Source organism: Lissotriton vulgaris, chromosome 8 (assembly GCF_964263255.1).
Source record: "Lissotriton vulgaris chromosome 8, aLisVul1.2, whole genome shotgun sequence".
NCBI lineage: Eukaryota > Metazoa > Chordata > Amphibia > Caudata > Salamandridae > Lissotriton > Lissotriton vulgaris.
In genome coordinates, this window is record NC_141696.1 from 118,117,713 (window position 1) to 118,130,933 (window position 13,221).

At 44.4% G+C, this 13,221-nt stretch overlaps 1 protein-coding gene across 1 annotated transcript in view; it reads left to right on the forward strand.

Annotated features, from left to right (window-relative positions):
* The first annotated feature begins 8,115 nt into the window (after positions 1 to 8,115).
* The window catches only part of LOC147693570 (vomeronasal type-2 receptor 26-like), a 126,210-nt gene continuing 121,104 nt past the window's right edge, over positions 8,116 to 13,221 (forward strand). Inside the window, exon 1 of the mRNA XM_086936050.1 lies at positions 8,116 to 8,820. Within this exon, the coding sequence (XP_086792176.1) occupies positions 8,116 to 8,820 (705 nt within the window). The remainder of the gene's footprint in view (positions 8,821 to 13,221) is intronic.

The following is a 13,221-nucleotide window of genomic DNA, read 5'->3' on the forward strand; positions in this document are numbered from 1 at the left end:
CGACGAAAGTAAGCCTGCATCAATTGCAACAAGTGGTGGGTCAGTTGAATTTTGCCCTGAGAGTGATGCCAATGGCCCGCCCCTTTTCCCGCTCGATTGCGCAAGCCATGGTCGGCCTCAAGGAAGGACATCACCGCACGAGGCTCTCGGCAGAGGTTCGCCAGGACATGCGCATTTGGTTGGCATTTCTGGCGGATTTCAATGGTCGAATTGTCTGGAACAAACCAGCGGTGTCCTCCGAGGAGCTGGGGCTTTGGACAGATTCGGCAGGGAGTATAGGTTTTGGGGCCATATTTGGGACACAATGGTCGGCTCAAAAATGGCCGTCATGGTGGCACGAGTGCGGGCGGACGAGTAACATTGCTTTTCTCGAACTCTTCCCTATTCTGGTGGCCTTGAAAACCTGGCCGGAGGGGTTCCGGGATCACTCTGTGGTGTTCTGGTCTGATAACATGACTGTGGTTGAGTGTATCAATAGTCAGGCAGCACGTTGCAAATGGATTCTGAGACTGCTCAAAGAAATTGTGTTATTATGTATGCAGTTGAATGTGCTCTTTAGGGCAAGACATGTCCCGGGGGTACTGAGCCAAGCAGCTGATGCACTTTCTCGTTTCCGTATGCAGGCCTTCTGGGGTTTTCTGCCCACAGCGGACCCGGTGGCGGCACCCTTTCCCGAAGCTCTCTGGTCTCTCGGTGCCCCGAACTACAAAACCTCGTGGGAGAGAGTTTAGCACCCCGGACAAGGAAGGCATATGAAGGGGCGTTCCGTTCCTATTGGTCCTTTTTGGGTTCTGCTAGGGGGGAGCTTTGGGGACAGGAAGAGCTTGTCGTAAAATTCTTGCTGTCTTTACATCAGGCAGGCAAATCAGTAGCTACAGCCCAGAGGCATCGGGCTGCCATTTCCTTTATGGCAAAGGCTCATGGGATTCAGGACCCGACAGCGTCTTTCGTGGTACAGAAAGCGCTACGTGGGTGGCAACGCCTTGAGGGTCGCAGAGTGGATGAGAGGCACCCGATAGGTCTGGATAGGTTGGCCCTGTTATTTTCCGTACTCCCTGCAACATGTTCATCCCAGTATGAAACTGTGTTATTCCGAGCCGCATTTGCGCTAGCATTCCATGGGGCTATGCGGGTAAGCGAACTAGTGGCAAAGAACAAGCGGGATACGATGGGGGGACTGTGCCGGGAGCACATCCGGGGCAAGGTCGAGAAGATGACTGTCTCGTTTTTCAGGTCAAAAACCGATCAGGGTGCGATTGGGGACTGCATAATCATTCAGAGGGTTCCCGGGTCTTCCATGTGCCCTGTTGTTTGCGTAGAGGAATATTTGGCGCAGAGGGTGGCATCATGGGGGGGGACCTTGTTGAGACACGCTGACGCCACCCCACTGACGAGGTTTCAGTTCCGGCGGGTGCTGGCGATGTCAATTTCGGCCGCGGGCTTGAACCCCGGCGAGTTCGGGACCCACTCCTTTCGGATAGGGGCTGCTACTGAGGCTACAGCCAGGGGTCTGAGTGTTGAAAAAGTAAAGCGTTTGGGGCGTTGGTCCTCGAACTGTTACAAAAGGTATGTGCGGTTGCACATGTTGTGAAGCTGTAATGATGTACTCATGCTTCTTGTTTTTGTTTGGTTTTCAGTTGCGCAACCTTACGAGGCGGGGCGGACTGTGCAGTCGACCCGACACCTGGGAACCAGCGGTCAGACATCACCGGCTGCGGAAAGAGAGGTGTGGGTCGTGGGCCACTCATACGTGAGACGTGCCGCAGACGTATTCAAGGCAGGTGACATGATTCACATGGCTGGGGAATACGGGTACAGGGTAACCTTCTACCGAAGGGGCGGGCTCTGTATTGACCAGTTTCAGTCCTTTTTCGAGGGTTTGTTAGGGCGGACAAGGTCACCGCCGTCTATAATCATAGTCCATCTTGGGGGTAATGATTTGGTGACCACTGGTAGACGACTGCTTCTCGAGGCAATGCTTTCCACTGTAAGTTGGTTGGCGAGAAGAGTTCCAGGGTGCACCATTGCATGGTCCCATATGATTCCACGTAAAATGTGGCGGGGGGCGATTTCGGTTTCTGCTCTGAACCACTCAGTGAAGAAGGTAAATAACAAGTTGGATAGATTGTTTCGATCAAGTACACTGCATTCTATCCCGCATGGTTGTATCAAGGGGGACAGTATGTATTTGGGAGATGGGGTCCATTTGTCCCGGGTGGGGAATGAGTTACTCATAGGAGACCTCATTGCTTGGCTGAAGAGTTTAAAACATGACCTTTAGGTAGGAGTTTTGTGGGGGGTCCGGATAGCCGGTCAACTATCCAGCCTGTGGCGGTAAGGTCATGATCGGTGAGCAGTAATTGGAAGATCCCTATGGGGGGGCGTCACCCATTACGGATGGGAGCGCTCGGGGGAGGTGGCCATTGGCCCCTCAACGGGGAGGCGGTCCCTTCTAAGGATGGGCCGCCGGAAGGAAAGGAAAGGCGGTCAAGGCCCCTTCCTGGATAGGAGGGGCTACGGGCCCTCCTGGGGAATTTCCCGGGGCCAGGACATCTGCGACGGCAGATGGGTAAGTTGTGTGGGGTTCGGGAGGGGGTTTACGCTACCTTTTAGACACCTCACACGAGTCCTCGGACGACCGTTAAATGGCGTCAAGTCCATTGGGGCCCCCGTCAAGTCAAAGGGAAATTGGTAGATGCACTTGAGGTACGCCTCTGTGCGGTCGCCCCCCTCACAAGTGAGGGGGGTATTTTCTGGTTTAGGGATCTGACACCGGTTACGACCTTGCCGTTGGCCCTTAACGTTAGGATGTACAATTTCAAGTCAAATGTTTTGTAGGATGTTAGTTCGGCTAGGAGAACCTTTGTATTAGAGATCTGTTAAGGTTAGCCAAACATCATAATGTGGAAATGAAATTGTACATAATATGAAACTGTTATTTTAATGTTTTAATTTTGTTTCATATTTTAATAAATACGGCCGGGAGGGTCACTCCCTCCCGCCTTCCAAAAGTTCAGAACAGTTTCCAGTTTCCCATCCTTGGGGATTGCGTCGAGAGGGGGTGGCGGGTATCTCTGCCATAACAGTATGGCCTTTCATTCAATGTCAATGTATGGGCCTATCTGGTCTACCTCCAAGACTGCTCCCAGTAAGTAATCCTTCTCTCCCCTAAGGCACCGTCATTGAGAATTGTTTTCTGGAGAAAACTGAGGAATATTATTACTTAGAATCTGTTGCTACCCTGGAGTATATGTTATTTTGATTTTCATATTTTGCTGCAACATTGGGGTTACGGCAATATTCATGTGAAATGGTCCCTGATCTTGCATAGTCCGAAGAGTAGCTGGTTGGGCTGGGGCTAATGACTGTGTCTGCTTCTAATTCACTTTCCTCTACATCTGGGGAATAAAAGCATTTAAAATTATATCTGGATTTTCTCGAAATTCCTGTTTCCAGTGCCTGTTTTTTGTCCACAGAAATGATGAGCAGTGCTCTTCTTTAGCATGTCATGGTATTAATTCCAGAACTGTTCACAACCCCTCTTCCACTGCCTTATATCTGCACCATCTCATTTACAATCTTTACAAATAGTCAGATGGCACACAACTTAAATCAAACCCCACCAACTGAATGCTGCCATTTCTCTTGAGCAGCACTTTCTGGACAACTATCAGTTTCTCTTTGATCCTTTTCTTGTTTATCATCAAATCAATTTCTGCTGTACTTGACATATTTCAAAATGTCATGTATACTCTTTCTCTGCTACTACATCACACTTTGCTGTATATATGAAGTAAGCCCTGGACGCAAACCCATAAAAAATGAAGACTCAAAACCGCTAAGACCATTTTCCTGGGCTCCTTTACTCCACTATGTTCTTGAAAAGCTGCATGTGCCTCTATTAATAAGCATGAACTGACTCTTTTGGCTCTTGTGAAGTTCTTAAAATCTTTTCCCAGTTAATGTCTTTATCTGGAGCCTTCTTTTTCAAATGCTCTATCACCTCCTTGTATTTCTACGCAACCATTTCAGAAGGAGCATTATTAGGTGCAAACCTAACTGGTTTCTCAGTTGCCAAGCAGCAGTAACTTTATTCTCATACCACAAGTTAATAGGAACTACAATCTCAAACAGTGAATTCAAGTCAGTCCAAAGCATTTTTGAAATTGTTGTCAACCTACGAATCTCTTTGAATCACTTCTCAGTTTTGGAAAATTTGTCTAAAGAGCATAAAAACCACCTAACATCCAAGGCACATGCACATAGTTTCTTCCATGTACTTCTCTTCAGAAACTCTTTCTATTTCGTAAGCACACACAGACTCCTTTCCTTTCTTTCCTGTCTATGAAACTTTATTTTTAGTAGTGACCCTTTTCTACTGCCTTTCTCTGCATTTCTTCAAATTCCTACAAATCCTTTTCTTTTCAAACAGATCCTTGACATAAGCTTTTAAGATTATGAAACCTAAATTTATTTCATCAGTTGTCAGACCCATTTTATAATTGTGACTCACATTTTTCATTTTACTATATTAACCACACACTCATCAGCCAATTCCTCTGTTTTATCATGTCCCTCATTTGCACATCCTGCTGCTTCTTTGGTCAACTACCTAATTTTATCAACATTGTGCAATAATATTCTGTCAGATTAATTGTTCCTTGTAGAATTTCCCTGAATTAAATGTTTTAAAGTCCCCATTAATTGCTCTCCTTTTAGGAGACTCTGGAGTAATTATAGCATGTATGTCATTTGAAACTGGAGAGACAATGGTATTATCTCTGCTAGTACTCGGGAACACAATCAAGAAACACTCACTGAGGCACCTCCAAGTGTAGGTACAGTTGATCAATGTGCTTGTATACCTGTGCCATCTCCTGCTGCAACTGTATCAGGTGCTACAGGACGCAGTCTGTGTCTTCCATCTGAATGTGGAGGTGGTCAGGAATTCAGAATTCCAAATTCAGGTGTTCGCTAAGCAGGAAATGATTGAATTCCATAGCAGGTACACTAGGAGCTTTAGTCTTTTTTCAACACAGCACCCATTATTTTCACTCAAAATAGCTGCAACCAACACACAATCCCAGCACATCTTTGCCAAAGGTCACTCAATCCTAGTGCAGCTCGGTCAGCAACCAGCCAATGACAGTGCCACTCTAAGGTGATGTCAGAACAATCCAAGCTTAACTCCTCAGCGGGATATCCAATCACTGTGGGACTTTTTTGTAAATGAGACGACAATTGCACAGCCTTTCTCAATGAACACACACTAAATAAACAAAAAAATCTTACCAGCTCAACCTAAATAGGAAGAAATTTAGCAAGTTAGAATAAGACAAAACTCCTAAACATCAGAAACAAGACTAGTAGCTTTGCAGCAGTTGTCAAACCCAAATCATATTAAGCAGACCTCTGTTCAGCAGCAATTTACCTTTAGTTAATGTACTCACTCCTGTGCATCTACGAGCAAGAGATACCAACCTAAGTCAGACACACAAACTGTCAGTGTATTTATGTGTAATCAACCGGGGCGCAGCTTCAGGGAGGGTGTTTGGGGTGCTACACCGCCCCTAATAAATGCATTATTTGGTAAATAGTTGGGTACGGGAGCTTTCATTCATGTGTGGTAAGGTGTTTGTCGGGCTTCACCTGGGCTTTTCAAATACTCCCTCGGAGAAAAACACACACACTCTTCTGTTTTGAAGGACCTAAAACATGGGAATTTTACAAAACACTGTGTTCTAAGTACCCCTCACAATCCTCAATCCTGTCCCAATCCGCACATTGGCCCTTAAGCCCTCCTAATGCTTCTCATACAATAATTAACATTAGGGGGCCGATTCCGATTCAGTAAAATCCCGTACGAATAGCCGTAAGGAGCATTTTTCCCGCACAAATCGTATCCTTGAACGTCCCCATACATACGATGTAGTACGATGCGTACCCAAAGCAGTTCTCCGTCCGAATCGTACCAAAGCCCGTACAACTCAATAATCCATACAAATCAGATTCGGAACGCGCAGTACACGATGTCCGTACGGATCGAAGCGTCATTTTCCGATCCAGCAAGTACAATTCGTCCAGTCAACACTCCATATGACTCTTTTTTTATGAGAGCTAAAAACGTCCGGTAAAGCAGAATTCAGCTCGAAATGCATGCAAAACGGACCCCCGGTATGGTTCGTACACCCCATGATCTTAGTGGTATGGTTCGTACACCTACAATCCTGGGGTACGGTTCATACACCCCATGATCTTAGGGGTTCGGTTCGTACACCTATGATCATGGGGTACGGTTTGTACACCCCATGATCGTAGGGGTACGGTTCGTATACCTACAATCATGGGGTACAGTTCGTACACCCCATGATCGTAGGGCTACGGTTCGTACACACCATGATCGAAGTGGTACGGTTCGTACACCGACGATCATGGGGTACAGTTTGTACACCCCATGATCGTAGGTGTACGAACCGTACCCCTACGATCATGGGGTATACGAACCATACCCCTACGATCATGGGGTGTACAAACCATACCCTATGTGATTGTGTGGCTCTCCGTACGAATTGCTCATACGAATCGGGTACTCATTCCCCGGTCTGGATCGTACTTGTCGGGTCGTACGGCATGTTCACAATTCGTACGGTTCACTTTCAGAGTCCGTATTGTACGGATTTTCCCTTGCTTTTCCTACGGTTCGCAACAATTCAGACGTATTTTTTTTACGACGGATCGTACTACGCGATTCGGACGGATTTGTACGATTCGTACGGAAACGGCTACTAATTCGAATAGTCGTAAGGATTTGTTTGCCGAGTCGGAATCGACCCCTAGATGTCAGTGTGATTGTCGGAAAATCTGAAGTTCACACCCCCTCCCCAGCCTTACTGATCAAGCTGTGCCCCTAGGAATCAAATGTTAAAATGCATTCTGCATGTTATTAATGATGCACAAAAACGTAAACACATAAAAATCTTGAATAAATCTACTCAATAACGGTTTGCCGTAAGAACATCAAGATAGAAATCTTAAGGGTATGAAATATCATGACCAGAATATCAAGCCTGAAATATTGAAAAGTTAAGTAAGTAGAGGTTTTTGTTAACTAACACCTTCAAGGGGCAGAGAATTGGGTTTAAGAATGGTAAATCTATCCTTCCTCTATGGGCAGCTAGCCATCAATATTTTGTCCTTCAACATTTCTGTCCACGATATTTTAATACCATGAAATTCCTATGCTCGATAATCCATAGTACAATCCTCAACAACAGTTTATATCAAGGCTAGCGCTTCTCTCTTGCCTAGACTTTCACTCCCATGCTCTACAAATAGCAATCTGTCAAAATGTAAGGATACCATCATTGGAACTGTTTCCACTAATTTTGAGAAAGTTCAATGCATCAATAATTGCTGAACATTATTTGATACCTTCTTCTGTTCTTAAAGTGACAGAACAACACACTAAAATGAACTTATTCCTATTTTTCCCTTTTTTGTACACTATTGCGTAGGGAATGGTTAATGCTTATTCTCCAGACAGACTGAGCCTGATTTATACCTATTGCTTACTTAGCTATAGCACATACCTTCATAAAATCAAGCAATTTGTTAGGTGTCTAATACCTATACTACAAATGGGTTGAAAGACTCTAAATATTGTTTAAAATGATTGGTTTTTTTCCATTTTATAATGGCAGTATGTTCTGTTTTTATTATGAAAGCATTGGTACTCTTGTTAATCGACAATTTAAATACTTTAATATCCAATTGTTTACCCATTCTTTGTCTGTTTACACTTAAGTTCCTTTGGAACTGTATTGCATTATTTCTGGGAAGACTTCAATTATTTCATGACTTTTTCTCAGTTGCTGCTACCAATGGCTACATTGAGTAGCACCCATTGAGACAGAACTGCTTGTAAAGATTAAGCTTTCCTCTTTAAAATGTAAATCTGATATTTCACATTTCTGACAGGTCAGCCATGGGTCTGTGCTTTCCTCCCTTAGTGACAAGGTCCAGTTTCCTTCTTTTATGCGCATGGTGCCAGCTTCCACATTCCAGAACATGGCTCTGGCAAGACTAATGGGGCACTTCCAATGGACATGGGTAGGGATGATAGTGTCTGACGATGATTTAGGTTTGCAAGGAGGGCAGGGCATAAAGACAGCCATAGAAGGTATTGGTGGCTGTGTAGCATACGTCGAGCAAATTAACCTTCGATCCTCTCTGGAGCGAGTCCTTCAAATTGCTGAAATGATCCGCGGACATACAACGAAAGTGATAATTGTTCACGGTCCAGAGGTTCATTTCAAGGTGTTGCTGCAAACACTCTACACACAAAAGGTAACAAGTAAAGTCTGGATATTTAGTGCAGCCTTTACCATAAGTACTGGACTCCTACCCAACCATGCCTGGAAGATATTGAATGGATCCCTGGGCATCACACCTTCTACAAACCAAATGCTGAATTTTGAAGAGTTCTTGCATGGCTTGCAACCAACTAAAAACTCTCATGATGTATTTATGAAACTCTTCTGGGAGGAAGCATTCCACTGCAACTTTCCAAAGGCCAATGGAACTAGAAATGCATCTACAGAAGAACTAAAAAGCAGACCTATATCTTGTTCAGGGAAAGATATATTGGATCATTTGGCCTTGTCTTTATTTGAACTGAATGATCTAAGCTTAACATACCAAAGTTATACTGCAACATATGCCTTTGGTCACGCATTGAACAATCTAATGGCATGCAGACCGGGGCATGGACCATTCACAAATGGCTCTTGTGCTGACATTGATGATATCCGGCCCTGGCAGGTAAGAGGAATACAGATTTTGCTTATTTCTTAAGATCAGGATAGAGATGTATTTTGCACATGCGTGTGGGATATTTCTTAGAAAGTATATTGATCAGCTGCACACTGACAACCTTTTGAAAAAATAAAGCAAAAATTGTGGTCTTATGGGAATATTATTTTCTTAAATTATTGTACATTTGTCAATTTTGTATAAACATGATTTAATCCCTTCCAAGCAGGGCTAATTCCCCCACGATGCAGGGGGGAGGGGAGGCCGCACGCGGTGCTTGTGACGAGCCCAGCTTGTCATGCAGCATAGAGGAGCTGAGCTCGTCACAACTCCGTTCACTCCTGTGGGACGACTGCGCAGGAGGGGAATTAGCCCCGCATGGGCGTTCCGCAGCAGTTATGACGAGCTCAGCTCATCATGAGCACAGCTCCACTGTGCCTCAAGACGAGCATACCTCATAAGCGCCAAAGAGGTTAATGGGACCATTAGGTAAATGATGTCACAACAAATCTCAAAACTCCAGCAGATATCATCAAACTGCATGAATGCCTATTGTTGGTGGTTGTTAGAGGTACAGGATTAGGTGTGAAGCAAACTGTTTCTTTGACACCCACTGGAATTGCCTTTTTAAATGTAAGGGAACTGTCCAGGAAGGAGATCCGGTGATCAAGGTTTCGCCACTTGCAGATTCTGGGTTCAACATTCTAGTCCTTTTTTTTTTTACCGCTATGCCACTTCAACGAGGACCACCTTATACAAACAAGGCTTCTATTCTGCTTCAAGAGGAACAGTCCAGTCCAAACTGCAGGCTAGCATTACAGGGGTCTTGGCGTGAGGACGAAGGGAGGAAAGAAGAGAGGATTTCCATTGTGTGGACAAATGACACATATTTGGTACTGTAAATTCTTTCATTTTTTGTGTATCTCTACGAAGCATTCTTGAAAGGGTAGACATAAGGAGATTTCTATTATATTCCAGGACATTGATAAAGCAACTCCTACTAGCGCTGGGACGCTAACGGGCAGCCATGCGCTTTACAAATCTGTAAAATAAAAAAAATAAAATAAAATAAATGTCAGAGAAAAAACTGTGATATATTTACAGATCCATATTAGCATGCATAACCATTCACTTCTTTTTGCTGTAGAACACACTCCCTTTGCACCTACAGAGATTTTCTGATTAATAATCTAGGGCTCGATCATTTTGCGTTTCCTAGTTCCATAATATGGGGCTTCATCCCCTATTGCAGGTTTACCCAATGCACTCAAAAGTAGATCACATGTTAAGTAACATTCAAAAACATAAACAATAAACAAAGCGACAGAGAAATGTAGGAATCTCCAGTGGGAGAGTGGTCCGATGGAGTCCTTTATTTTGTAAAACAGCCAGCCGACATGTGTTTCATCGCTATTGCGAATCCTCAGGGCTATATGTGGCTGTGTAACAACAGAAGGTCGCTCAGCTGGTGATAATTCCGACCCAGCCGGGCCCATGACCATAGGTGAAGAAATGAAAGGGAAGCAGCAGCCACTCCCTGTGTGTGGTAATTGGTAATTGTCACGGTCTTGTGTACGGGATCCAAAAGAAATAGTAATCCTCGTCTATGACGTGTTCAGGTGCTAGTATGTTTCAAGTGAATGTCTAACAGGGCTTCACGCTGCTATCGTGCAGTACAGAGTCGGGTGCGACTCCCGTAATGTGAAGACGACAATGCCCAAATCTGGAATGAAGTGCAGCGCTGCCGCATACTTCTCGTGGGTTGTGTTCCTGGTTGGACCTAGAACTTGATCCTTTTGCGTTCCCATTTTGATAGGAGGCTCCCAATGATTAGTCCTAATTAAATAATAGTAACATGACAAATATGAATGGTTGGAGTGGATGAGCTGATGAGCTTAGCCTCTTCAACAGGGTAAAATGAGGCAAAGTCATTAAAAATTATTGGACATGTAATTTCTTCTTCTGTATGGATTCCTGGGACTGGTCTCCCCTCTGCCTGCTGCCATGCTCTTTCCCAGCCTCACTGCCCATTGAATCTGCTACAATTGGTGTCACCCTGCACAAATGTAAGGGGAAGCAACCCAGTTTATGTACCTTTGCAAAAGGCTTTGACCTCACTATTAGACCAATACCCAAGCTGAAGGCCTTTGTGAACACATTATTGTGCCATGAGTAGCACGCTCAGTGCACTAGCCCCAGGAAACGTGAATGCCTTTTCGATAGACTAAAAAAATTAACTATTAATTTGAGTGCGTTGAAGTCGACCACAAGGAAAAGGCAAGAAACCTGATATGGTAAACAACAATAGTAATTGCAACCAATGGTAGACAGCAGCCTGGCTTAGCTCATAATTTGTGCTGGATTGTTAAATAGTCTTTGTGCCGGGTCTGTGTTAACAAAGCAATGCAAACCTGACACAAAGTCTTGGTAAGTCTGGGCCCAGGTCTTTTGTATGGAACTCAAAATTCTCTAGTGGGGCACGCTTGAAGCTGTCTCTGAAAAAGTCTCTTCGAAATTGGAATCCTTCGCCGTGAGGTTCCGCTGATGCTCCGAAGGTATCAGTAATCTAGAAATGTTCCTAGTGCCAAATGTTCTGAGCTTCTGGAGCCAAAAGCACTGGAAGTAGTGGTTTCTGGAGTTCGAAAGGTGAATGAGCAATTTTGATGGCTTTAGATTTTGGGGCAGATTTACAAGCACCTTGCGTTATTTTTGCACCACTATTGCATCACTTTTTGTTACGCAGCAGCTGCGCTAAAATGCGGCCCATTTACAACTTGACGCATCTAGGGAGATACATCAAGTTATAAAGCCCTGCGTCACATTATACCTGCGTCAGGTATAATGTATGCAGGGTGGGCGTTCCAACGCATAAAAGCCTCATAAAAGTGACGCTGTGAAATCTACAAGATTTCACTGCGCCACTTCTAGGACGCCACTGCATCAAATTGTTACGCCTGCTTGAAGCAGGCGTAAGGAGTGACGCAGCACAATGAGGATAGGCCTCCCCATGTATTGCTTTGGTTGCGTTGTGCTTCTGACACAACTCCAGCAATGCGTGGCTTTTGCGTCTACAGATGCGTCAGAATTTCTAACGCATCTGTCAATTCTAGAGCCATGGTGCACAGTATTGTAAATACGACACATCCATAGTGGCTCAAGGGTTTCTAATGGTGGCGCAGGGAAAGTGGCGCTTTATGTATCTCCTGTCACATTTGCTGTGCATTCAACGACATAGGTCAAATGTTTGTTTATATCTTCTGGCAAACTGCTGCTTATTTGGAAACTGGTGTTTACTTTTATTTCTCGGACTACAAAGTGAGAGGATTTTGCAAAAGTATCCAAGATGACCATTTTGCTGGGGCACAGAAAGCAAAAGTAATAGCGGTAGGATGTCAGCCTTTTTCTATCATACAAGATTTAAATACATGTAAATTCAATTTACCCATATTTCAAAATGTATCAGCAATTTGGAAATAATAAATGGAGCACATTTTTTTTGTAATTTTGAGGGAAGAGATTTAAATATGTTTACAACAAATCAAGGCACTTTACTTGATGATGCAAAAATTATATATTTGCTCAACCCCAATTTCCACGCATTATTAATTATGTGCTATATAGTTTTACCGAGAAAACTGCATGTCTATGCAAATTTAGTGGCTAGTTCACTGTAAATTGTGATGTTTGAAAATGACTTTACACTACCACCCAAGTGCTCCAAAATGCACCACCGGTTTCATACCGTACCCATACCACTCTTCTGCTGAATGGGTGTTGCACATGTGCTACACTTGTTTTATGTGTTATGCTTGGATTTTTAACAATCCCTATGACGTCCCTATGACGTCAGTGATATAAAATTAATAGCAGCACCCCCACTCTGAAAATCGTTCCTGCACCACTGTCTGGAGCAGTTCCTCTTGATCACTTCTATGGCTCATGGGACCTTAAGGACTGTATTTACGGGCCAAGACTCAATCCAGCAGGGGCCACCATCAGGGCTCAATCTAATTCCAGTTGTTACTCATCAGCTAGGAATTTCAGGAAGAAGACCTCTTGAAGACTGCTGTAGCCACATAGGAGGTCAGCCAGTTGATTCATGGAATCCACTTCTTAGCACTGGGTAAAAGTGGTCGCAGGTCTAGTCTCCACAAAGGTCTCAAACAGCAGGCCCAGTGCTCTATTGTTTTTCTGCAGGTCCTGAGAGTTTTCTCCTGATCTGCGGATAAAGTGCCAGCTTTGACGGTTCCAGGAGCCAGTGGGAGGAGGTGACTCCTGGGCATTCTTTAACCGATGAGAATAAGTTCCCAGGAGCAGTCTACCACTCTATTGCAGCACATCCTGTTTGCCTTATTGCAAACTGTCACTCTGCACTATCCTGGGGGGATCACTGACAGAAAATCGACAGTC